Source organism: Monodelphis domestica, chromosome 1 (assembly GCF_027887165.1).
Source record: "Monodelphis domestica isolate mMonDom1 chromosome 1, mMonDom1.pri, whole genome shotgun sequence".
Lineage (NCBI taxonomy): Eukaryota > Metazoa > Chordata > Mammalia > Didelphimorphia > Didelphidae > Monodelphis > Monodelphis domestica.
In genome coordinates, this window is record NC_077227.1 from 55,279,033 (window position 1) to 55,306,920 (window position 27,888).

The 27,888-nt window shown below is 38.2% G+C and overlaps 1 protein-coding gene across 1 annotated transcript; it reads right to left on the bottom strand.

Moving 5' to 3' along the window:
• Positions 1 to 103: 103 nt before the first annotated feature.
• On the bottom strand, positions 104 to 27,843 carry AP3M1 (adaptor related protein complex 3 subunit mu 1). Its single transcript, XM_001364524.5, has 9 exons — positions 27,704 to 27,843; positions 15,522 to 15,797; positions 14,640 to 14,811; positions 9,003 to 9,140; positions 6,981 to 7,066; positions 6,456 to 6,589; positions 5,265 to 5,472; positions 2,534 to 2,678; positions 104 to 2,099 (listed from the first exon to the last, which is right to left on the bottom strand). Exons 2-9 carry the CDS (start codon positions 15,792 to 15,794, stop codon positions 1,999 to 2,001), a joined length of 1,257 nt encoding a protein of 418 aa, XP_001364561.1. The 5' UTR covers positions 15,795 to 15,797; positions 27,704 to 27,843; the 3' UTR covers positions 104 to 1,998.
• Positions 27,844 to 27,888: the final 45 nt, after the last annotated feature.

Here is a 27,888-nt window from a genome sequence, read left to right on the forward strand (position 1 = left end):
CTCTAGGATGAATGTGAAACATAATCATAATTAGAGCAAAGCTAGCCCTGAATCTTTGCACATCTGAAAGTTCAATCAACAGAATCACTCTGCACCAGTCATCTCATTGCTTTTATCTCTTTAATAGTGCAGCCAGTGTTGGCAAGATACATAGGAATCAGATCCCCCACCTGAAGTTTATCTAATTCTACTAAATAATATAATTATTGAATAAAGCAAAAGAGTTCATTGGGGAAAGCTTAGCAGAAGGAATTTCTAGAAGGAAGGAAAACTACTTGCATACCATGGGCTTCTATGCAAAAGATGTTGCAGGAAGAAAAATGCCCAATTCCAGTTAACAGTACATGGAAATGTTGAAATTAAGGATTCTAATGGAATAAAGGAGCCCAGTTGTGGAACTCTGACAAGGGATAGAAAGAGTACAGAAGGTTGAAGGCTCACTGGGCAGAAAAGCTCAGAGACAATTGAACTGAGGTAACACAGCAAGCAGATAAGTAAGGTTTGGCAGTATTGGGATTACCCTAGAAATTTAAATGAAATCTAAAGACACATTAAGTTTGAACTAGTATCTATGTGCCATCCCTTTTCTAATAGTCTTATCTCCTTTTGGGTTATTAGTCAGGTTGGAGCCAACTCTGATCTTTAGATTTTGAGTGATAAAAGTACTATTAAAAAGTACTGACTGACAGGGTTAGGAAACAGTTGGGGCTGAGAGAGGAAAGAATCTGAAGTGAGGTGTTTTGATTATATAGTTTGATTGGCAACATGTGAAAAACAATCAAGGAGCCCTTAGCCTCCCCAAATATCTTTATTCTTTCACATTTAATCAAACAAAACCTCCATGGTCATATCTTTCAAACCCTAGTTGGACAAAACTCAACTTGGGCTTTAGCAGCCCGAGATGTCAATCACATCACTCATGTCTGTTATTACAAAATGACTTTTAATCTCAGCAAAACATGCTAAATAAATATAATGAAGTAGTCTAACCTCTATTTTCATGAAAGAACGTGATGTTGTGGACATGGTTTTCTGTGGACACGAGGCATTCAAGGATAACTGGCAAAAGGGCCATTCTGCTAAGACTTAGGAAATATTAAGAGACCTCTGTTAAGGATTTGGATTCTGTTGCTATTTAATCTTTAGCTATTCATTTGCACAGAAGCTCCAAATCTTGTGCTTGCTTTATGGAGTGTTCCCCTGTATTTTCATTAAAGCATTTGTCCCCTCTGATACAAATGATTTCTACTGTGCTAAAAGCTAAATCTGTGGCCCATAATTTAGGTGGCATTTACTGCAGCAAGGTGTCCCTGTAAATCAAAGTAAATCTGAGCTACACATAAAAATTTCCTTTATAAAAATACAAAACCCAGTATTATGAAAATGAAGCAATGCTCCCCATCAAGGTTATATGGGAAGGGCCTTTGCTACCATGCTTGCTTAATGGCACAAGTGAAAAGCTGAGTAAGGCAAACACTTGAAGAGGCAGTCTGCTGTAAACTGTTTGGGGAGGGTGGGAGGAGACTGATTTGGGACCATCAAGATCAGTGAGAATAACATTTGGCTACAGCTATCACATGACCACAGAGTCTGGCTAGTGCCCAGGGATTTCCATGCCTCTTGCAGGTCAAGATCAGGACCAGAGGACAGAGAGGTCTGAGAATGACCACTTGCCTGGCTTTGCTGAGTATAGTGTCCAAACCATTATGTGCCTGTGGAAACAAGCACGATTTGTTTGTTGGCTCTGAAACATTCCTTAATCACAAGTTTAAAAATAAGCTAAGTCATCAGAAAAGAGTTCCTTAGCTTAAAGCTGTTTTAAGAAATCTATTCCAACCACTAAGCTACCTTTTTGAGAGAAGACGTTCTACATAAATGTTGTAAATAATGAATATTTCCCACCCACTTGGTACCTAACAGCAACCGAAGTCACTAAGCAGCAGATTGTAATGACACTTGGAAAACTGATACTGATCTTGTGGAACTAATGGACTCTTCTCATGTCCTCACTTGGAACTTCCCAGCTTTTGTGATATATTTGACTCCTTTAAATGGCTTATATTTCTCTCCATACATATCAAGGCGATTGACTTTCAAGCCTGTGTAAAGAGGCAAAAGGGAAGAGGAAGAGAGTATAAACATGCAGCTCTGAATAAATATACAATAGGATGAGCACCTGAGGTTTAACCTGACAAGCTGCTCCCTGCCCTGATTCCTGCCATACAGAGATGATACAGTCTCAGCTGAGCATTTGTTATCTACTCACAAAATTCTTTATTATTATTTTTTTTTTACAAATTCTACTTTTATACTGATTCTACCTTAGTGCTTGAGCAACATGGCCAGGTCACTTATTGCTATGATCCTTCAAAGAAAACTATTCTGCTAATGGTGTTGCTACTTATCAGTGGTACCTGAAAAATTAGTGTGGAAAAAATCAGTTTGTGATGTTTTCTAGAGAAAGACATATAGCAGTTCCCATCAATTGAGCTCACCCCATGAAAGTACAGGAAACTCATTGTAATATCCTGACCTGAAATAGCAAGTTGCTGAATCTTGAACTGAATGTTGAGGCTTGGGTTTTCTTCCGGTTTGGGGGCTCCAGACTGTAAATTCACCAATCCTTTAAGACTTGGGAGCTTCTGGGGGGTAATTTTCCCAACATCCCATGTTAAGACCTTTACAAATAGAAACAAAAGTATACTATCCATGCATCATTGAATTATTTCAAAGTGAAAGTGATAACATAAGCCTACTCTCTACAAAGGTACATGTTCCATTTTAGAACAATGTGAAGGAAGGAAAATTGGCCTGGACAGCAGGAAACCTGGATTCTTCCTGGATTCTAGGGTTATCTCTGTCACAAACAGCTATAAGACTTTAAACAAGTCTCAAGGTTTAGGGGCTACTTTGTTCTTCTCTACAAGGAAGGAACTGGCATCTGTTATTTTTAAGGTCCTCCTTAACTGACTATCTTCAAGTCAGAGAGCTAATGACTAAGCTACTGAAAAGGGCCAGAGAGGCAGCAAGGTGGTTTGGTGGATAGAGCAAGTCACTTAACCCCAGTTGCTTAGCCCTTACCTTTCTTCTGCCTTTGAACTGATATTCAGTATCAATAATAAGTCAGAAGGTAAGGGTTGAAAAAAACAAAACAGATTCATTCATCAGAAATAAAATGGTGCAGTGAATTATTTTTTATAATACTCATCTGAAAAAAATTTCACAAAAATAATAATTATACAATGAGAAGTACCATGTATATCTTAGGAGGGAAGAAAAGAATACTTGTGTGGACACTTGCTTAGACAGCAAGAGACCATGTTTATATGTAAAAAGTGCAGCTTTCATATGTTATTTTAATCTAATGAATGTGGAAAATTCAGAGTTGTCAAGAACAGGTATTTACTTTGTCTTAAGACCAGTTTGTTTCCTAAATAAAGCTCAGCTGTACTCCTGCTATTTCTTCAGTTCCTCATTTCCTTTCTAGTGTGGCAGAGGCATGGAGGAAGAGAGAATTTCATGCATGCAAGACAAATTAAAGGACTTCAGCTGTCAATCAAAAAAGAACATTCCAAATAGAACCTTATGAGAATGAAGGCTAGTCTTGGGGTAGCATAGAAAATAAGTTATTTCAGCAAAAGAAGAACAAGTAATTCAACAACAAGAACACTCCTAACCTTGTAGCATTAAACTCCAAATTCATAAATAGGACAGACACAAACACCTAGAATGCTATGGAAGCATGGATTCACATTGGATGAATTTGTTAATGAGACTTTAACATCAAGTTGTAGTTGATTGTAAAATCAATTGTATTAAAGAGATAATCTGTGGAGATATTTCTAGTTGTAATAAATAAGATACTTTGGCTGACTAGAGAGATACTAGGGGAAACCTCAGGGTGCCTAGTTGTTATGGAGATAGAGATACTTTTGAGAGATAGAGATACTACTAAAGAGGATACTCTGGGGTTGCCTATTGACCACTACTGATGGCTAATAGATCAAGATATTTCCTAACCTCCACCCTTCACCTCCCAGTTTTCCACCCATACCCTCCTGCCACCCTTCCCCTTCCCCCGTTAGTCAGCCACCTTTCTACGTAACTCAAAGGTGAACTGTGAGGCTTAGAGAAGATACTTTCCCCCTCTTTCTCAGGTAAGGAGATTTATTGGGAAAAACAGGACAAGGATGGAAATTGAGGTGAGAGGGATAGGGTTATCCCTAATCTATAAGGAGTGTTAGGAGGATTTTGGAAAATGTCAGTCCTGTCACAGCTATGACACAAAAATCTGTCAGGGAGATGGGAGGACAACTGTTTAATCTTCTTTCAAACTCAAATCTCAAATATACAATCAGTTCTTCACACTCTAAGCCACCAACAAAAGTTAACTTCTCAGCCTAGCTCCAGAAGCCTCCCCAAGGGTCCTTCAGCCTAGGACAGAAGCTAACAGGGGTCCAGTTCAGAGCTTCTTCCCCCTTCAGCTTGGCCTGATTCTGCAACTGTCTTTCCTGGGAACATTCTATTTGGAATGTTCTTTTTTGATTGACAGCTGAGGCCCTTTACTTTGTCTTGCATGCATGAAATTCTATTCCTTCATGCCTCTTCCACATTAGTCCCCCAACTCCTCTTTCTGCCAAGCAGCATCATCTAGCAAGTACTGTGATCTTGGAAGAGGAATAATATGATTCCTTATAGCTTTCTGGAAGATAGAAATATTTGTATTTCTCTGCTATAATGACCAGTTTCAATAAGTAAAAAATTGAAATTGTAATATATCTGTTGAAAGAACACAGTTATATGCCTATTTTCCCTTTGCTTTTGTTAAGTCAATTTTCATCAACAACTAGTAAAGGAATAAAGTTCAAGTTTTATTTGCTAACAATGACCAAGGTTTTTTCTCTTTTCCTTAAGTAGTTTTTGTTATAAGCCCACGATTAGATTACTAGATATTAGTTACTCAAAGAATGAACAAAGAATTGATTCCCCTAAGGTCTGACTTCAGTCAGACAAGTATCTTTTTTCTGCTTGGAAGTGTAATAGAAAAAGCTTTCTGTCTTACATGCATAAAATTCTCTCTTCCTTCATGCCTCTTCCACAGAAGCCTTTGTGGATGGCAGCATTCTCAGCTTACACAGATGCCAAAGAACTCAAGTTGATGAATGAGAAATTTAGGTTTGAAGTAGACCCTGCCCATAGAAAACAATCACAAATTGACTGCACAATCACTGTGGCTATGGATGAATTCCAGATAAGCACCTCACCTTGGTGACTGGATCAAACGTGTAGCTGCCTTGTGTTGGAGTTAGGTTCATATTCAATACAACTTTGGGCATGTGAACAGTCACTGTGATTCCTTCAATTGTTTTTCCCATGTTTTGCTTTGGTCCAATTGTAATATCGAATCTGCCACAAGAGCTGTTCTCCTTAAAGCTGATGCTATGTTTCACATACACTGGAATTGCCACTAAACTGGAGAGGAAGAAGAGAGGGACTGTGTGGTTATATGAACACACATGTGAAAGACCATCCTTTGCAACCCACTATAGGACGATTAATTCCCAGAATCTTGATTTCCTTATCTATGAAATAGGATAGTTAAAATGGTAGGTTGCTCTTGCACTGTAGTGCTAGGTACCATATTGGCCCAGTAAGTCCAGTAAGTTGGGCCAATTCGTGCCCTGTGTGCATACTGGGACCCCCCACTCCCAAATCCTTCCAGATCAAAGACTCGAGAGATTCCATAGTCTATATAATTTAATTTTAAAAACTTGTTCCCCCTTTTTAACAGGCAGTTTCCTGCTAGTGTGCATTATACTTGTTTCTCAGATATTTTTTGCTACTTTCAGGGGATTAAGCCTTGAAAGAACAAATCTCCAAGAACATTATCACAGAATATTTCATTTCAAACTCTGCCCAGAGGAAAATACTATGATATTTGTTTACTGAGGTCTCTTTGGGGACATTTGAGGGAATCTTTAACATTGCTATTAGACCACAGAATGGGAAAAATCTCAAGATTCTCAAGTCTGCATACAGGCTTTTCCAAAGGCCTATCTTCCCTTGTTTTGATCTTGATTAAAACTCATCTTTCTGAATTTTTTTTTCCTGGCTGCTTACTCAAAGGGGATGGGTAAAAAGAATATTTTAAGTCAAAGTGTCAACCAACAGACTGAAATGAATCCAAGCAAGGCAGATTAGTAGCTTATAACCCTATTAAAACAATATACTTGGGGGCAGCTGGGTAGCTCAGTGGATTGAGAGCCAGGCCTAGAGACAGGAGATCTTGGGTTCAAATCTGGACTCAGACACTTCCCAGCTGTGTGACACTGGGCAAGTCACTTGACCCCCATTGCCTAGCCCTTACCACTCTTCTGCCTTGGAGCCAGTACACAGTATTGACTTCAAGACGGAAGGTAAGGGTTTAAAAAAAATATATAGATATATATATATACTTTTGTGAGCTGACACGGTAGGAAATGAGTCGGAAGTTTCCATCTGGAGGAATAAATGACAGGACTCTTTCTGACTCCCAGCGTTTGAAACGAATGCAGGGGTGGAAGCTGACATCATCTAGAAGCCTTGGGTTCTACAAGAAAAAAAGATATAATGACTACAGACGAAAATGCAAGGACACATCTTGGGGCAAAGTAGAAAAATCAAATGGTTTTAAGAAACTAATGCATCTTTTATAAGCAGTAAAGTAAAATTATTATGTGGTGAAAATGACATTAAAAAAGTCTGGTGGGGCTGGGTAGTCAGCTTCAATTATTGTTTATTGTTAAGATTTAACTGTTTTCTGAGGAACTGCTCTAGAATTATTTCAGTGATGCATTTGTAATCACTGCTGCCAGGACGAAGACCTAGGAACCACTCTTAGTATTTCCTATTTCACTTGATCATTCTGGGTACATTAGGGCTGCTTGATACTCTGAGTTTGCCAAGTTCACAAGACTTTGGATAAGGAAAATAAAACTTACCATGAAAGAAAGGGAAAGATCAGGCATTCCGGAAAGCTTAATGCAAGCATCAATGACACCTTGAATTTCTGCAAAGACTGTGGAACCTAAAGCAAGGGGGGAAAAAAATACTAAACAGCACAGTTTTGCTATGATCCTTTGAATCTCCCTCTTGATTGGGGATATTTAGAGTTACTGGAGATCTGGAGATATCCTTTGGGAGTTGAGCAGGCTGACAGCTCTGCACCTTAGTAAACAGCTTGATGAAAAGAAAATCCATTACATGACCTCAGCTTCCTTATTGCCTCTTCCAACTTTGTCTTGGAAGCTATTGTTTTCTGAGGAATAGCATATTTATTTATTTCAGCATCAAACAATATTGTAGGGCTATACCACACTGGCTACAAAACACTTTCAGAATCAGTCTTCTAATAGAATGGGTTATATACTTCTTCTATCAACTCCTAAAGCTAATGGCCATGAAGCATAAATGTTGTAAGTAGCCCTTTTAAAAGACAAAAAAAGGGATGTAGCAAAATTGGGACACTAATACACGGCTGGTGGAGTTGTGAATTGGTCCAACCATTCGGGAGGGCAATTTGGAACTAAGTGCAAAAGGCATGTACACCAAAGAGATAATAAGGAAAAAGAACTGTACAAAAATATTTATAGCCACGCTCGTTGTGGTGGCAAAAAATTGGAAAATGAGGGGATGCCCTTCAATTGGGGAATGGCTAGGAAAATTGTGATATCTGTTGGTGATGGAATACTATTGTGCTAAAAAAGAATAATGAGTTGGAGGAATTCCATGCAAACTGGAATGACCTGCAGGAACTGATGCAGTGAGAGGAACAGGACCAGGAGAACATTGTACACAGAGACTGATACATCGTAGCAGGATCAAATGTAAAGGACTTCTCTACTAGCAGCAATGCAGTGACCCAGGACAATCTAGAGGAACTTATGAGAAAGATGCTATCCACAACCAGAGAAAGAACTGTGGGAGCAGAAATGCAGAAGAAAAACATATGCTCAATCACAAGGTTAGGGTTTTAATGATAAAAGATTGCTCTACTGCAAATATGAACATGGAAATAGGTTTTGAATAATGATACATGCATAACCCAGTGGAACTGCTTGTCAGCTCTGGGAAGGGGGATCAAGGGGGTGGGGAAAATCATGTATCATGTAACCATGAAAAAAATATTCTAAATAAATAAATTTTAAAGGAGGGGAGGGGAGCCAGGTAGCAAAACAGATAGAACACCAGGCCTAGAGATAAGAGTTCCTGGGTTCAAATCTGCCCCCAGAAACTTCCTAGTTGTGTGACCCTGAACATTTAACCCCAGCTACCTAGGTCTTACTGCTTTTCTGCCCTAGAACTGATAATTAGCATCCATTCTAAGACATTTTATAATGTGGCAAGGAGTGGTAATAAAAACCAAAAAAGATCTGAGAAATGTGGCAGACCTCAAAGAACACTAGGAAGAATAGGGGTTATTGCCCTCCCTTCTCTCCCCAAACCCTAGGGCCACACTTCCTGGGGATTCAAGGGACCTTGAATCCCTGTCCTGGATCCTGAGAGTCCATGGGCCTTCCTGTTAAACATTGACAACCTCTTAATGTAGGGCAGCTAAGAAGCTTGGGAGAGGGTCCTAAGGAAATCAGGGTCTTCAGGCCCTACTAGAGCAACCCCAAATTGTGACTGGGAAGAATATAAAACAGCTACCTGCTACATAAGGCCTTTTGGTGCTAGGCTTCACCCCTTCCCCCACCATATTTTATTCAACATGAAACAAAAGCCTCTACACTTTTTACATAGGTTGACCTCATCCACAACCACAGCCACCTCTAAATTAAGGGTAAGTCTTAAGGTAGACATTAAATTATACATGCTCAATAGCTTTTTAACTAACGAGTTACTAAAATTAAGATTCTAATAAATTAAGAATGGATTTTTAAAAATCATTAGTATAGGGTCAATGCCTTTTACTAGAGAACCTGTGATATCAACTGTACATTCTGCTTTGTTTGTGCTCTTACCTGATTTGTCTATAATTGCATCTATTTCTTCAATGACATCAAAATAAGCTTCATTGTTTGTGTATTTCACACCTGCACGACGCCATGGGATGTTGGAAAGCTGGCCAGTGGGGAGTGTGTCTCCAACATTACTACTGCCTAGAAATCAGAGAAGGTTAAAAATACCTGCGTAGAACTGTCACCAGAAAAACCTTTCCCTAACTTGATTAATAAAAAAACTATTAAGAGAACATAAACTTTAGTGTTTAAACCTTGGCTATATGTGTTTGATTGTTGAAAGCATCTATACCAATATGGTGAAATTTTTAGAGAAGAAAGAAGCCATGTCATCCTCTGCTCCAGGACAAATCAGGTTGTATTCCTTTACTTTACTGTTTGCTTCCTGAGTGTTAACAGTCCCCTAACTTGATTCCAGGAGCTAATCCAAATCTCAGTCTATGGCCAGATAAAAGAAGGGACTAGTTGTTTTGGAACTTTCTATAGAGAGTCTTCACTGAGAATCAAGCAAACTAGGTCAAGACAACTTGGTTCTTTGGTGGGTAAGGTTAACTCCATCAAGATGAAGCCAGGGAGATAACTCCCATAGGCAGAGTCAAAAGGAGTGATATTGTCTTTCACTGTTTTTCCTTTCCTTTCCTCCTTGGCTTAAGATTAATACAATCATTAGTGTGTCCTTCAAGAGAGGCAATGTGGAAGAATGGAAAGAGGACCAGGAGTCAAGAGACCTGAAGTAGAATCCCCCTGTGACACTTATTAGGCATATGACCTTGGCTGAATTAATGTACCCTGGCCTCAATTTCCTCAACTCCATAAAATGGAAGTTGAAAATGGTTGCTGAAAGTTACAAGCATTCAGTGATTCCAAGTCAATCTCAGTCTAAGGTTCTCAATTTGCAAAATGAGTACATTTGCATTTTATCTTCCAGGGTAACTGTTGTGAAGCCCTCAGTAATCTTGATCAAGCTGATAGAGTGGATACAGAGCCCAGCTGCACTGCCTGGAGTCAGGAAGATTCCTCTTCCTTAGTTCAAATCAGGCCTCAGATACTTAGCAGCAGTGTGACCCTGAGCAATTTACTTAACAATTCCTAGTCTATAAAATGAACTGGAGAAGGAAATAGCAGACTACCTCAGTATCTTGGCCAAGAAAACCTCAAATGGGGTTATGAACAGAATGGTTGGACATGACTGAAATGACTAAACAGAAGCAAACTTGATAGCTTATCAGGAACAATGTGACATTTAATCACTAGATGACTTGGAGTCTAAAATGTGTTTTTCTTCTCATGATGATGATTTGTAAAATTTCTTGCTTTAGCTAAAGCTAGGCAGTTCACATCCAGGCTAACATCATTTAGCCAAGGCATTAGTAGGATACTGAGAAATCATTAATATTCAACCTAAGTCCAAATATCAGAACATATACTCTCTAGCTATGAACTACTTAATGTTCAGTCATTTGGAAACAAGTGAAATCTTGAAGTCCTTATCCTCATACTGAACAAGGAACTTCAGTATTCCTTCTTAGCATCTCTTGCACCAACCCACTTCTTTTCATTTCTACTAAATCCACCCTTATTTGGGACATTATCAAGCCCTCAAATGAAGATCAAGGTTTTTGCTTCATAACTGATCAAATCTGTCCTGTGTGACCTTGGGCAAGTCGCTTAACCCCAAATGCCTAGCCCTTGTTTCTCTTCTGCCTTGGAACTGATACTTAGTATTTATTTTAAGACCAAGGAGTTTAAAAGTAAAATAAAAAATTATAATTTTAAAAAGTGATCTTAAGCTCTAGAAGGTCTTACTAAGGTGGAAAGACTCCAAGAGTGAGCTTAGTGACAGGCAGTACGTCTACTGTCCAAAGACCAGCCCAGGTAAATTCAGAAAGGCATTTCTCCAGGTTGAATGCATGATGATATGGTGTTTTTTTTTTTGGGGGGGGGTAGGGGGGGAAGGAGGGGATGTGGGGGGCTCTAAGCAACTCTAGAATAATATTTACTGACTGAAAAGGAGACTATGATTGAAACTGGAATGAGCATCCAACACAAAATCATAGAACTCCACTATGCACCTATAAGAAAAATAGTAGGGTGTGCTTTCCCCCTCAATTGATGACAGAAATATATTTTATACCACTTATTTTCTACTTTTTAAAAATTGTGTTTAATTTTTACATGTTAACACAGTAATAATTACTATAATAAAGTTTCTGTGCACCCTGAGTAGTATACTGCAGGAAACCCAAGAGGGAAAGGGAAGGGGCAGGCTTTTGGAGACCATTTTTAATAGAAAATTAGCAAGTCTTTAAAGCCACATGATAAGTATAATGCCCAAAGGAAAACTATGCATGCCCTTTGACCTAGAAATATCACTACTGGGTCTATATCTCAAAGAGATCAGAAACAGAGGAAAAGGACCTACTTGTACAAAATATGTTTAGAAACACTTTTTGTAATAGCAAAGAACTGGAAACTGAGGAAGTGTATATCAACTGGGGAATGGCTGAACAAATTATAGCATATGGTTGCAATAGAATACTATTGTGCCATAATAAATGATTAACACAACGAGTTCAGAAAAGCCTAGAAACACTTATATGAAGGGATGCAAAGTGAAGACAGCAGAATCAGGAGAACAATCTATACAGTAACAGAAATATGATACAATGAAACTATTATCTGCCAAACAGGGCTCTAAGATAAACCCCAAGGGACCCATGATAAATGCTATCCACAACCAAAGAAGGAAGTTAAAAAATCTGATTGCACATTATAGCATGCCACCTTTCACTTTTATTTCTTTCATGAGTTTTTTAAATTATACATGTGCAGGATGTGTTTTCTTTCACAGAATAGGGAATATGGAAATATGTATTGCCTATAAGCAGTGGTATAACTTATATCATACTATTTGGTCCCTTGCAAAGGAGCAAGGGCAGATAGGAAGAGAATTTGAATCGCAAAATGTCAGAAAACAATTGTCACAAATGGTTTCTACAAGTGATTGAAAAAATAAAAACGGCAAGTATAAACTCTAAGCTCTTGCTGTGTAAAGAACTTGAATGAAAAGAGCAAAATGCAATTGTAAAAAAGGTTCTCCTTAGACAAGGGTCTATATTGTGGCAACATTCATATTACCCCTGACTCCATGAAGAGTATAGTCTAGCTCTTCTCTGAGTTTGGAGCTCATGGGAGGTACAAGACAAGGAATGACAATATTCTCCAGGATTGTGGAAGATGCCGTGTAAGGCTCAAACAAAACAAGAATTTTTCCCCCCTGTGGCAAGGATCTCCAAATGCTCCTATTTGCTAGTGATAGCATACAAATTACATTATAAAGACACCTCAGTAAAAATAAAGCACAAGATATTAGACCTGGAAAAATAAAGATGAAAATTCATGGACACACTGTGCCATGTAATTGGGCACAGCTGACTTGAGTTATCAATATATATATACTTAGATAAGAGATATATAGATAGATAATGAACTGGGTCTAGAATAGAGGAAGAAATGGTGCTGGATCAAATCTGGGACATCACACCCACAAACATGCTCATACATGTGTTGTCCCCCCCTCTTCCCCCCCCCCCCCCCCGCATACATGCACGCACACACACCTGCATACTCAATGAATCGCAAACTTCATACTGTCAAGTTGTTTATTGTTCAGCATTTTTTCAGTAATGTCTGAGTCTTCTTTGGGTTTTTTTTGGCAAAGATACTAGAGAGGTTTGCCATTACCGTCTCTAGTCCATTTTACAAATAAAGGGGACAAGTCAAACAGGGTTAAGTGACTTGCCTAAGGTCATACTGTTAGTGTCTGAGGCCAGATTTTAACTAAGGAAGAAGAGTCTCCCAGACCAGTACTCTTCTCCAGTGTGCCATGGGCATATACCTTTAAGACTAATTTTCTCAAACTGATGCTATAATAATGGACAACAAAATCCCTGAATGATTAAGAAACACAAAGGAAAAATGGAACTATTCATTATAGGTGTTAAGTTGGCTGTAGAATTTAATAATCAATGTATATGTTCAATTTTAATGAGTGATGTTAGTCTAGGAAGAGGTAGGTTTGTTGTGTTGTGAAAATAAAAAACAGTATGCAACCAGAAGCATTTCTTTTTGTAAGATATTTTTATGTTATCAGAATATAAGTTTTTCTTTATGCATTTATGTTGATGTATAAAAATCTATTTGTATTATATATATAAATATACAAATATGCATATGTATTCAAGTACTATGTGTAAAGATTTAAGGAGCACATAATAGATGTTTTTTCATTCATTCATCTTCTTGGAAGAAAAGTAACTTTTTTTTTTAAAATAACCCTTACCTTCCATCTTGGAGTCAATATTGTGTATTGACTCCAAATCAGAAGAGTGGTAAGGGCTAGGCAATGGGGGTCAAGTGACTTGCCCAGGGTCACACAGCTGGGAAGTGTCTGAGGCCAAATCTGAACCTAGGACCTCCCATCTTAGGCCTGGCTCTCAATCCACTGAGCTACCCAGCTGCCCCCGATAAGTAACTTTTAAGTCTCCTATTGCTAATTAAATTTTAACATGTTTATGTTTTGCTCATTCAATCGTAAACTCCAATAGGCAAGAAATTCCATCTTAAACTTCTTTGTTGACACAAATACTGTGCCTTAGAAGGTTATTAATATTTGACTGACTGACCACCTACTTAAAAAAAAATAATTTTGACCCAGGATAGCAAGAATACTTTGAAAGAAGGGCTTTCACCTGTCTAGCATATTGGATATGATATATACTGCTAGATGAAACCCTTCTAGGGGTATCTAGGTTTTAGAACACTTTTCTGGGGCAGCTAGGTGTCATAGTGGATTAAATACCAAACCTGGAGTCTGAGGACTTGGGTTCAAATCTAGCCTCAAACACTTCCTAGCTGTGTGGCTATGTGTTAAGTCACTCAGCTCTACTTAAATAGTCCTTGCCCTTCTGTCTTAAGAGTTGTTACACAGACAGAAAGCAAGAATTAAAAAAAAAAACAAAAAACAAAAAAATTTAAGAGTCTATTGAGACAGATATTCTGCTAAGTGCTTTACAGCTATGATTTCATTTGATCTTCTCAACCACCCTGCGAGGAGGATGCTTTCTGACTTTACAGTTGAGAAAATTGAAACAGACAGAGGTTAAGTGACTTGCCCAGGGTACACAACTAGAATTTGAGGTCATATTTGAACTTAGGACTTACTGATTCCAGGTATTACACATACTATGACCCACATTATTCTTCACTACAACCTCAGAACTCTCCCCAGTATAGTTGGAATAATTGGATATAAATAACAGTGTATGAAAGAAAGCAAATCCAGTTTGCTTTTATTTTTAATGAACACAAATCCATATCTGAGAACCCACGTATGATAAGATACAGTAATAGTGTTGTAATGTTGAAAAAGACTAAAAACAGCCTCCTATTTTTCAAAAATGTTTCGTCAGTAGGAAAATAAGCTCCTACGAGAGAGGGACTATTCTAATGCTAAACTGAACCATCTGTTGAATCAATACAAATACCTGATGCATGTACTGGACCATCATTTTAGTAAAAATCTATTTAGTTTTAATACTGTTGTAGGTTTCTTTATAAAAGCACTGTACTTTACCATACCTGTAATAGAATTGACAACAGAGCGCAGAATTGTTGGTGGTTTAATCAGTTCTTTCAAGATGTTAGATTCAGTTGCCAGGGGAAATCCATTATCTAACATTTCTTCCAAGAGTTCATATACTATGACCACATTATCCTTAATCGCAGCCTCTGAACACTCCCCAAAGTAGTCCTAATAAAATGTATATAATAGTGTATGAAGGAAAGCAAATCCATTTTACTTTTGATGGACGAGCTTACTTTAATGAACACAAATCCTTGTCTGAGTACTGTAATAAAGTACAAAACAGAAGAAACACTTAAGTTATAATTCTATGTACTATTCTCAATACTATTAACATTTTTGTAGTATTTTTCAAATGTGGTAAGACAATTTAATTTATATTAAATATCATAAATTATACTGAACTATAATTTTATATATTAGCAAAGGCCATAAAAATAATAATCACGCTGGGTTATTGGGTTTTTCTTCACATGTGTGTAAAAAATTCACATGTATAAAGAGCCTTATCTGTTATTTTCTTTAAGACACAAGAGGGATGGAGTCTAAACCTGTGATTCCATTGGTGTCTGGAGCTCTTGGCAAGGACTTGTCTACAAGTGCTGGTTGACTTCTTCTCTGCCAACTCAGAGCCCTAGATAGTTGCCTAAATCATGGAAAGGTTGACTGGTGCACGTGTCCAAAGCTGGGTTGGAGTCCAGGTCTTCCTGGGCTCTCTACCCACTAAGCCTCTAACAGAAAGTATAAAAGTGAAACAAAACTCAAGAGCAGAGGTTTAACACTAAATGAAGAACATAGCAACACTTAGGTGTCTTTATATCCTATGTCTGTAAAAACTTTACTAAAGTAGCTTAGGACACAAATGATAAATAACCAACCTGAAAAGTGTCTGCGACTCGATGCAGAAATTCGATGACAAAGAGTGGTGGCACTTCTGTCTGTATGACGGATACAAAGAAGAGTTTGTCTCTATAGATGCTGATGAGGTAGTGGTGAGGTGTTGAGATGACAGGTGGCACATTTTCCACATCAGCAGCTTTCTCCTGGGCTTCAAAGAAATAGTCACAGACAGACTGGCTCACGACACTCTTCCAATGCTTCTCTAGGAAGATGTCACCGGAACAGTTTATGAGGAACAGACTGTGGATCATGTTCTGGGGGAATGTAAAAACGGAGACTTGAACCCTGGACTCCAATCCCCAGAAGTCCTTGCTCTAGTTCCTGAGATGCCCTCTAATCTCACTGAGATTCTCACCTGGGCTGAGAACAAATTATTATTTAAAGAGTCTCTGCCTATGGTTTTATCTTTTTCCTGTTTCTGCTTCCAAGCAGACGTGTCTCATGATGTAAGTGAAATTGAGTGGGTCTCTTGGCCCACCTAGGCATGTGCTTTCTTAATTGTATTTTCTTAAGTTCTTAATCTTTAATAAACCTCATAAAAATATAATACTCCTTGACAGAGAAACTAATTTTTACCTGCCACAGTTTGGCCCAAATTTTTAATCTTAACAGGAAGAAAGTTTTAAACTCTTCTCATCAAATGATATTTATCAAGGGTTTACTCTTTTTCCAGTACCTAGTACAGTTGAAAAAGAACATCCTTGATCTAACCAATTGAAAAAAATATTAATTGCTCATAGATAGGTCAAGTCAATATAATAAAAATAATTTTACCCAAATTAATTTAATTATCCAATGCTATACCAGTCAAACTATCAAAAATTATTTTATGAAACCAGAAAAAATAACAAAATTCATCTGGAAGAACAAAAGGTCAAGAATATCAAGGGAATGAGTGGGGAAAAAAAATAAGTGAAGAAAGCCTAGCAGTACCAAATCTCAAACTGTACTATAAAGGAGTAATCATCAAAAGAACCTGGTACTGGGGGGCAGCTGGGTAGCTCAGTGGATTGAGAATCAGGCCTAGAGATGGGAGGTCCTAGGTTCAAATCTGGCCTCAGACACTTCCCAGCTGTGTGACCCTGGGCAAGTCACTTGACCCCCATTGCCTAGTCCTTACCACTCTTCTGCCTTGGAGCCAATACACAGTATTGACTCTAAGAGGGAAGGTAAGGGTTTAAAAAAAAAAAGAATCTGGTACTGGCTAAGAAATAGAATGATGAATCAAGGTAATAGATTAGAGGAAAATGACCCTAGCATTTTAGCGTTTGATAAATCAAAAGATTCCAGCTTTGGGATAAGAACTACTTGACAAAAATTGATGGGAAAACTGGAAAGCAGTGTGACAGAAATGACAAGATAAGGTTAAAATGAGTATATGATTTAGACCTAAAAGATGATACCATAAAAACTCTGGGGAAACAGAGAACAGTATACCTGTCAGATCTATTCAGAAAGGGAAAATTTAGAAAAATAAGAGACAGAAAACATTACAAGATATAAAATGAATGATTTTGATTATATTAAAGATTTTTGTAAAAACATCAAAAAATATTCTAAATCATATTGGTTAAGAGAAATTCAAATTAAAACAAATCTGAGGTACCATGTCATACTTATCAGATTGGTGAATGTGACAGTAATGAAAAATGGTAAATGCTGGAGGGGATGTGACAAAATTAGAATGTTAATGCATTGTTGGTGGAACTGTGAACTAATCTAACCATTCTGGAGGGCAATTTGGAACTATGTTCTGTGGCAGAATTTTTAACTATCTTTATTTATTTTAACTTAATCAAGAACTTGGAGTGTCCCTCCTTTCATACTTAGTCATGAAAAACCTTTTACTAGAAAAGGAAGTTCACACCCTCACAGTGGATCCCACTTGCAGTGCTAGATAAATTAAAGAACTATGATTGGCTCCTGAGATGTGATGTGGAAGAACTGTTAGTTTGAAAAAAGTGCTTATAAGGTGAGACACAAGAGGAAGTCATTCATTCCCATTTTGGATTCTGATTTTGGCTTTCTGATTCTGCATTGGTGGCTCTTGCTGTAGAGACTACTACAACTCCTGGTTGGAGATCAGGACCTGAGGGAGCCTTTGTCAGAGTTGAATTGGATTCCCCCCCCCCCCCCCCGCCCCAAACAATTATAGGGTATTTAGCTAGGCAATATTTTGTACCTTTTTCTTACATTTCCCTCTCTTTACAATCTCTACTCTGCTATAATAAAGCTACTAAAACTACTAACAGCCTCATGACTTAAGAGTTAATTTTTTTTTTTTATAAACGACGATCACAACGGCTTTTAAAATTCTTATATTTGGCCAAAACCAATTTTAACTCTTATAGTCCAAAAGCCTATAAAACTGAGCATACTCTTTGATCCTGTATTACCACTACTAGGTCTGTATCTCAAAAAGATTAAAAAAACAAAAACAAAACCAAAGGCGAAAGGACCTCTTTGTACAAAAATATTTAAGCAGATCTTTTTGAGGTGGTAAAGAATTGGAAGTTGAGGGGATGTTCATCAATTAGGGAATGACTGAAAAAATTGTGGAATATGTTGGTGATGGAATACTACTGTGCTATAAGAAATGATGAGCAGGATGATTTCAGAAAAAGCTGGAAAGATCTATGTGAACTGACAGAGTGGAATAAACAGAACCAGTAGAAAGTTACACACAGTAACAGCAATTTTGTACAATGAACAACTGTGAAAGACTTAGCTACTCTCAGTGATCCAGGATAAGTGAAGGCTATCCACCTCCAGAGGAGGAACTGCTAAGAGTTGGAATGCAGATAAAAGCATGCTATTTTTAACTTTAATTTGTGTTTTCATTTTGGTATTTTTGTTTTATATGAGTGTTCTCTTACAGCAACAACCAGTATGGAAGTCAGTTTTACATGATAAAACATGTATAACTCAGATCAAATTGCTTCACATCTTCAGGAGGGGGAAGGGAAAGGAGGGAGATAATTTGTATCTGATAATTTCAGGAAATATGTGTTGGAAATTGTTGTGTGTAATTGGGAAAATAAAAAAATATATTAAAAAAAAAAAGCAAATCCTTATAGAGACTCATGATCAGTTATTTTTGTGAAATTATCAAAACCACCTGAAATATAATTCAAGGGGACTTAGTAAGGTCTTAAGAGATGGGCCAACAGTATAATCAATAGTATAATGGTACAAAAGCAGAGCAATATAGATCTAACCTAACCTTAAGGTCTCTATAAGCAGAATGAAGTTATGCACCTAAATTCTTAGTTTAAAATTCTTATTTAAAAATAATATTTTGTTTTAGTCAGTCCTTATTCATGATTTCATCACAATGGAAAACTCATAAAAAATTCCTGGTACAAATGAAGTTTAGCAACTGTTCTGTTATAGTCTTAAGAGTTTTCTGGGAGCACTGACATAAATAGTTTGCCCAGGGTCACACCAATGGAAGTAGACTATGAAAGTTCATGATTCCAGTACTATTTCAATCCATTATGTAATAATTCTTCTTAAAGAATATCACCTAGCATATTTTGAATAGTTATTTGTTATCAAAATAGTTACTCAACAGTAAGATAAGTCATGGTTTCAGTGACCACAATATGTTAATATAGAAGTATAATAGTAAGTAATAGTTTAGTGGGCTTACTTTTTAAGAATAGCAGGTAAAATGGCTTTTTAAAGTATGTACAATGGAAGAGATTAACAGCATCTAACTGCTAAAATTTTCCACCTGATCCAACCTTAGGGTTTATCTCTGAGGTTTGCTTTCAGATACGGTCTCACATTTCTATCTGGGTGTCAAAATACTAGAGTGATTTTGGAATACATGGAATGCAGCAAATTATCAGTTAAAAGCTTCTATCAACAATAAAGTGGGGCAACTGGGTGGCTCAGTGGATTGAGAGCTAGGCCTAGAGACAGGAGGTCCTAAGTTCAAATTTGACCTCAGACACTTCCCAGCTGTATGACCCTGGGCAAGTCACTTAACCCCCATTGCCTAGCCCTTACCACTCTTCTGCCTTTGAACCAATACACAGTATTGATTTCAAGACGGAAGGCAAGGGTTTTAAAAAAAAACAATAAAGGATCTATGGTTCACATAATTTTTTTTTGTGTGGAAAATATTGTAGAGGATCTTAATTTCTACTTTTTGCTTCTTTAAAACAAATATTCTTTTAAAAATTATAAAGATATTTCATTTTTTAAAAATTTTATGTAATAACAAATATCTCTACATAAATTTTTCATAGTTAATATGATCTAAATTGTCTCTCTCCCTTCCTTCCTCCTTGCTGGAGCTGGCAAGCAATTTGATCTGCATGATGTATATATTATCATGTAAAACACATTTCCATATTGCTCATTTTTTAAAAAGAATAACCACATAAAATCAAATCCCCAAATAAACTTAAAAGGAAAAATTGCATGCTTTGATCTGTATTCCAATAGTTCTTTCTTTGGATGTGGGTAGCATTCTTTGTCATAAATTACTCAGAATTGTCCTAGATCATTGTATTGCTGTGAGTAGCTAAGTCTATCATAGTGGATCACTCCACAATATTGCTGTTACTATGTATAATGTTTTCCTGATTCTGCTTATTTCATTCTGCATCAGTTCATGTAAAACTATTATAGCTCTTTCTGAAATAATTGTGTCCATCATTTCTTTAAAACAAATATTCTTTTTTAAAATTTTATTTAAGAAAAATTTTTCATGCTTACATGATTCATTGATCAAGGTATTTCCATATTATTGATATTTACACTAGTGATCATTTAGAGTCTACATCCCAAATCATATCCCCATTGACTCATGTGATCAAGCAGTTGTAAAACAAATATTCTTGATGAAAGATATATTTAAATGACAAATTTTATAAAATCATTTGAACTAACATCCTGAATCAAAGATTCATTAAAGGGGAAAGGACTTTGGAAAATCTTTCATCAAAATCTTTTATTTTACATATAAATATATGGAGGCACAAAATAAGTCACCCCACTCGTATTTGAAAACCATATTAGATTCTTTGAAAAATGTGATAACTATTAATATCAAGCCAAGCATAAAACAGACATGTATGGCATTTGCCACTATCATGGCAGATGTTCAGGGCAGTCCAAGCAGAAGAGATTCCCTATAGAAAGTGAGGTTCTCCAGATATTCCTTATTGCAGTTATTGTTCATTTATTTTAATCATGTCTAACTCTCTGATCCCATTTGGGGTTTTCTTGGCAAAAATGCTGGAATTTGCCATTTCTTTCTTTGTTTTACAGATGAGGAAAGAGAGGTAAACCAATGTGAAATGACTTTGCTCAGGATCAAAAAGTGAGACCTGGTCTTAAAATAAAAAAGGATGAAAAGTGGACTGGAACGTGGAATCATTAAAAGTATTATTCCAGATAAAAGAATAAAGGAAGCTCAATTGCATATTTTGGTGGTCTTATATCACCAACATTTCCAATCCATTTCCTTCCCTCCCCTCCTCTGCCCCTCTGCCCTGGGGTCGCCTCTTATAACAAAGAATGTAGCTGTTAGTAGTTTCAGTCTGGTCTGACTTTAGGACCCCCTTTGGGGTTTTCTTGGCAGAGATACTGGAGTAATTTGATATTTCTTTCTCCAGCTCATTTTAGAGATGAGAAAACTAAGGCAAACAGGGTAAAATGACTTGCTAGGGTCACACAGCTAGTAAGGGTCTGAAGCAAGATTTGAACTTAGGTCTTCCCGATTCTAGACCTTGTGATATAGTCACCGTGCCACCTAGCTGCCTGAAACAAATAATTAAGAGGAATAAAAACAGTACAGCAAAACTAATGAAATCAACCAAGTCTAACATTATATGCAATGTTCCACATCCACATCTACACCTACTCCCATTTTCCACAACAGGAAGAGTGTGTACTCATCTTTTCCTAAGGGTTTGGGCCCAGTTTACTTTAAATTATAATTTCACCTGGTTCAGCAGGTTATTATTGTTCTTCCCACATTTTCACTGTTCTTGTTTGTAATTGTTACAACCTCATCTTTTTAATATCAACATTCCAATGATGCTACAGATCTACCAAGCACAGGGTACAACATATGAATGGGGCAGTGGTTAGTATCAGGTCTGAGGTCAAAAAGATTCATCTCCTTGAGTTTAAATTTGGCCTCAGGCACTTATTAACTGTGTGACCCTGGGCAAATCATGTAACCTTTGCAAACCACTCCAGTATCTTTGACAAGAAAATTCCAAAAGGTGTCAAAATGAGTAGGACATGACTAAAATGAATGAATGAATAACAACAATATATAAAGAATCAAAAATTACAGTTCACTCTGAGATGCAAGAAGTTAGTACAAATGAACTGTGGCATACTACCAACAAAGAAGTGTACATAAGAAGTGGCATAAAATTGTCATTAAAGAGACATATGACCAGAAGAGAATATGCACTACTCATGTAATGGGAGGAAGGGAAAAACAGAAGTCTTGTGTTCCACTAATATCCATGGAATGATCACAAAGGAAAGATTATTTAACCTTCTCTTAACATGCTCCCCTTTGATAGTCTGGTGAAACCTGTGTAATTCTTATCAGAATGTTGTTTTTATTTTAATTGAAGGAAAAGCTGAGTTTCAACTGTAGGTTAACAAAATAATGATATATTTCCCTCCCATCCATATTGGATTTACTGAAATCTATCACTGGACCCTTTGCAGGTGAATAAACCCTAGGTTAAGAACTTCTGTCCTAAAGGAAAGACCCATCAAGTTGAATATGGTTTCAATAAGATGAATCCCCAAAATGCTATGAAGGGATTTATGGGAGCCATGGACAACAGTGAGTCAAAATGAAAAGGCTTAGAAGGGTTATGATGGAGACCAGTAGAGGGAGGTATTGATAAGATTATAGATTCACCCACATTTTGAAGTGTGTTCTATACTATTCTACTAAACAGCTGAGAATAATAAGTATTGTGCTTTAAACTTAGTACTATGGATAACGGAGATAAATCTAGACTGTTTGGCTGTATTATACTCTGCAGAAACCCTGAATAATTGCCAATAAAAACAACTTTTATGCCAGGAAGACTTCCCAGGAAGCAATTCTTTCACTACAAGATTAAACTAAGACAGATGATAAAGCTCTGATCCTAAACTGAGAAACTTCAGTTTCCTTAGGGCACATTGTAATAAAAGAAGTATGGATTTGGGGCAGCTAGGTGGATCAGTGCATTGAGAGCCAGGCCTAGAGACAGGAAGTCCTAAATTCAAATTTGGCTTCAGATACTTCCTAGTTGTGTGACCCCTGTAAACCTTAAAATTTCTTAGACTTGTGAATGTTGGAAATTTCAACATTGGAATGTGAACCCCATTGGCAAGGGAGGTTCCTCCTCCTCCCTTCTTAAGATTACTTTAGGACAGAAACCTTTTGCTGAACAATGGAAAGGGCTGCAGCATAGATCAAAATTTAATTATTCCAATCTCCACCCTATTCAGGGCAACAGGATTTAGGAAGGGCTGGAGCAAAGGATCAAGATTTAATTATTTGAGAATATGACCTTCAACAGACATGTGCAAAGCCACAGACCTCTGGGCGGTCCTGGGTTAAGCTAGAGCCACAATTGGCACAGGGAAGACATGGACAGTGATTGGTAGATGTGAGAACTGAGGGGAGGGAACCTGGATGGTTTCCTTAAAGATAGCGGGGTCTGAGGACTAAGGGGGTTGGTTGGAGAGGTTGTGCTCTGAGGAGCTTGCTCTGAAGGAAGCTGGAGGTGGAGGCCCCTGAGACTGTTTCTCCACTTTGGTCACGTGAGTGATAGGGACTGATCTCTTTCCTTTGCCTCAGCTATCTAAGGGCTTGGGCCTTTTGGCCCAGCCTAAACAGAAGGGGTATTTAAGCCCTATTCCCTTCTCTCCCCTTTCTCTCTCCCTCTCTCTCCTCTATCTCTAATACCTTTCTTCCTCCTGTTTGTAATTAAACTCCATAAAAGGTTGACTGCTGACTTGAGTTTTCATTTAGGAATTACATAGCTGAATTCCTTGGCGACCTTAAATTAATATATATCAGTCTTTTAAAGTGATTTCCTTGTCACACCCCATGGCAAGTTACTTAACTCCCATTGCCTAGTCCTTGCCACTCTTTTGCCTTGGAACCATTATATAGTATTGATTCTCAGAAGAAATTAGAGGGTAAAAAAATAAGTATTCTTCTGAAAACTATTGTTCTGTTTTTATTTAATGGTTAAGCAGAAATTCCCTGCTGGAATTTGTAAATATAATTCCTGTTGGAGAATGTATTAAAAACCTAATGAACACCAGAGGTTATGTTCAAAACCAATTTAACATGTCATAAATCTTAAACATGAAATGGCTACAATGGAGAGTATCATTGTCATTTTTTCTGTCTGGTCTGACTCTTTGTGACTCCATATAGACTTTGTTTGGCAATGAGGAAACTGAGGCATTTTTAAGAGAGTTGGCCAGGGTCACACAGCTATTACATGTCTGCAGTCAGATTTGGACCAAGGATCTCATCTCCAGGCCTGGCTCCCTATCCACTAAGTCACCTAGCTGCCCCACACTCAGCTGATTTTTATTCTGGTCTACATAATGAAATATTCTATGGGGAATAGGTTCCTCAAAGCCCACTCTTGATTCCTTGAAATGAAATGGAGGTAAACCTAGGCTCTAGAGGGCTTTGGTAACAGAGCACAGTATTTGGCAGTTCTTACCAAGCTAGAAAAATTTGGGGCCTTATAATGAGATATATGTCCACCTAAAGCAGTGGTTCTGCTTTCTTTCTAATGCCGTGACCTTGCAATACAGTTCCTCATGTTGCAATGAACCCAAACAAAAAAATTATTTTGGTGGCTACTTCAAAACTGTAATTTTACTACAGTTATGATTTGGAACGTTTTCATTATGATATTCATTATGTATTCTCATTGCTACAAATTGAGAGGTTGAGAACCGCTGATCTCAAGACTAATCTAGTTTAATGTCTGCCTGCCCTTTGACCCAGCTGGGTTTGTATCCCAAAGAGTAATAAAGAAAAATACATGCATAAAAATATTTAAAGTTGCGCTCTTCGTGGTGGCAAAAAACTGGAAAATGAGGAGGTGTCCATTGATTGGGGAATGGCTGGACAAATTGTGGTATCTGTTGGTGATGGAAGGAATAATGAACTGGAGGAATTCCATGTGAACTGGAAAGACCTCCAGGAATGGATGCAGAGTGAAATGAGCAAAACCAGAACATTATACACAGAGACTGATACAGTGTAGCACAATGGAATGAAACTTTTCTACTAGCGGTAATGCAATGATCCAGGACAATTCTGAGGGATTTATGAGAAAGATGCGATCCACATTCAGAGGAAGTACTGTGGGATTAGAAATGCAGAAGAAAAACATTTGCTTGATCACATGGTTCAATGGGGATATGATTGGGGATGTAGACTCTAATGTGGAAATAGGTTTTGAACAATGATACATGTAAAACCCAATGGAATTGCTCATTGGCTACAGGAAGGAGAGGGAAAGAACATGAATCATGTAACCATGGAAAAATACTCCAAATTAATTAAACTTGAAAAAAAAAAAAGACTAACCTAGTGAAGTCTGGAGAGAATCATCTCAAAAGGCTGTTAGGTGCTGAATTTTTTTAGGCACAGAAACTTATGAAGATAAGTAAGGGTTTACAGCCTGAGTTTGGGAATGGGAGCAACCACATCAATGAGCCATTTATGAAATATTGTGTAGGTATCACTTAATGGAAATGTCAGGTCCTAAGTCTAAACTGTCTATAAAGATGTTTTAAAATCCTCTCTGCCACTAAATAATATTGAGTATCCCATTCTAGAAGGGATAATGTTCAGGTCATCAAACCACATGATTTCTTCAAATCTCTCTACTGATTCCTTCCCTTGCATGCCTCCCAGGGGTTCCAGAGTTCTGTGCTATGTTTACAGCATCACAAATAGGAATTTGGATTTATTGTATTTTAGAGTTTACAAACCAATTTTAGCCAATTTTTTCAGTACTTCTAAGGTCTCCCTCTGAAATCATTTAAAGGAGTTCAATCATATTATTTACAGTGCACCTAGCATATTCTGCCTCATACTACAAAAAAGCACTTTAAGCATTTAAGAGTACAGAGCACTATGTAAACAATAGGGATGGAAAAGGTTTAGATAAAGATTAAGCTTGGGCTTCAAGAAGTTTACAATCAAGGAGATTAAATAGTAACATATCTAGAATAGGCAATACATTGCAATGGAAAGAACAATGAACTCAGTTGGAGAAGAAACTTGCATTTTATATCCCACCTCTGGCACTTTGACCCTGGGGAAGTTACTTGACTTGTCTGAACCACAGTTTCCTCATTTGCAAAATGGACATAATACTTCTAGTATTTTACAGAAGGAAATGGGAATATGTATATGTTACATAATACAGAATTACAGGATAACTACAAGTAAGGTTTGAGAACAAAGTGCTTTTTAAGGAAAAGCTTTTAAAAGGGTGGGAACTCAACTTGTGAAGAAAGTAGGGAAGAACTTTTCAAATACCAGGAATAGCCCCAGTATGCAGGTGCCTTGGGAGGTGCCTTTAAGGTGGGGGAATCTTAACTTTAGTCCACAGATTTCTAAACAGAAGAGTGAATTTCAGAAGTCCTATTTATGTCTTGGGAAGAAGGGGCAAAGATTTGAAGGCCAATATTGCAGTAGTTCAGGGCTTCTTATGCATCCAAGGAAAGAAGGAAAGCCTACCAGTAAGGGCATCTGGCCAGTCCCCTAGGGCTGTCCTCATTCTCCCATTAGGAGCAGAGACATTCCGTTCTTCCACTCACCTTACCCTTCTTGTTATGTCTTCAGTTTTGGCACTCTTTCCTGGGGCTGGGCAGTCCTGCTTAAAACTCAGGCTTTATCTAGTCAGTCCTAGATGATGCTTCACCTTTCATCCAGCCATTTGCCAGGTTCTAAAGTGCTTCCTAGAGCTGGCACTTGTCCTGTTGCAGCACGGACACCTTCTGACCCTTATTTCTACCTCACTCTTTTGTTCCAGAACAATTATCAAATCTGCATTGGCATTGCCAATGTTAATCTTGTCAGTTGGTCAAGCATTTATTAATTTAGTGTCAGTAATAAAACTGAGCAAGTGTGCCCCAGTGCCAGTTAAGCTCTAGGATCTGGGGCAAATCACTGAACTTTTTCGGAGCCTTACTAGTCCAATCTATAAAATAAGAATGCAATCTGTACATCCTTCTTCTCCTCCCAAAGAATAATTAACTAACGATAAAAATGTGAAAGCACTTTAGAAGCTGTAAAATGCTGTAGAAAGAAAAAGAAAGTGTGTGTGTAGTTACATTATTCATTTGCTTGGGGCACGATGTGACTTCAACTCAACATGGAACAATGAAAAGAGCCCTCAGCTGAACTAGAAATGATAGGACAGAAGAACCCTCGTTGGGGAAACAAGGAAAAGCAGAAACGAGGGTTTCTCTATAGTTCTCCTGGCAACCCCCACGTTAGAACTCCCTTTGGATATTGCCCTCTAAATGCGGAGCCACGAGGTGGCGCAGGGGAGAGAGCGCTAGCGCTGGCCCTGAGTTCAAGTTCTCAGTAGCTTCACAAGTCCCCGAACCTCCCTCAGTTTCCCCATTTGTAAAATGAAAATAAGTCAAGGACTCCTCCTTGACCCCGCCGGGCCAGAATTGTTGTGCATTACAGTCCCGTATGAATGCTCGCCACGAGGATGGCGAGAATGATGGTTATGGTACTATGTTCTGGAGTCTCAGGTCCCGTGCTTGGCACAGAAAAGCTAAAGTGTCTGCAGTTGGTTTAATGAAGCTCAGAGGTCGCAAAGAGCACGTCTCCGGGCCAGGCGGGCCCAGAGCCCGCGTCAATGGGAACAAGCCCAACAAAGCTCCAGCACTGGTCGAGAAAAAAGGGTCGCGTCCACTTTTTCCTCCACCCTCTCCCTACACCTTTCCGGGACGAGGCCCTGCCCTGGGACGCCCGGTCCCATAGAAGTCGCCCCGACCTTCCCCGGCGGCGTTTACGTGGCCGTCAACGGGAAGAACGCCGCCTTCTACTCTGCGACCCTCTAACGTCATTCCCCAACCCCGTCCCGGTTGCCTCGCGCCTCCAAACTCCCTCACTTACCCCAAGGAACCAGACGACTGGAGCTCAGGGCCGGACCGGTTCCGGAAGGAGGCCGCCAGTTCCGAGGTTGAGGGACGACTGTGGCGGCGGAGGGGACCTCGCAGTTCGGGGTGCCCTCCCCATTGCCTGAGGAAGGGCTTCAGCGACGTCAAGCTCGGATCGTCTCCTTAATGGGATGCCTGAGC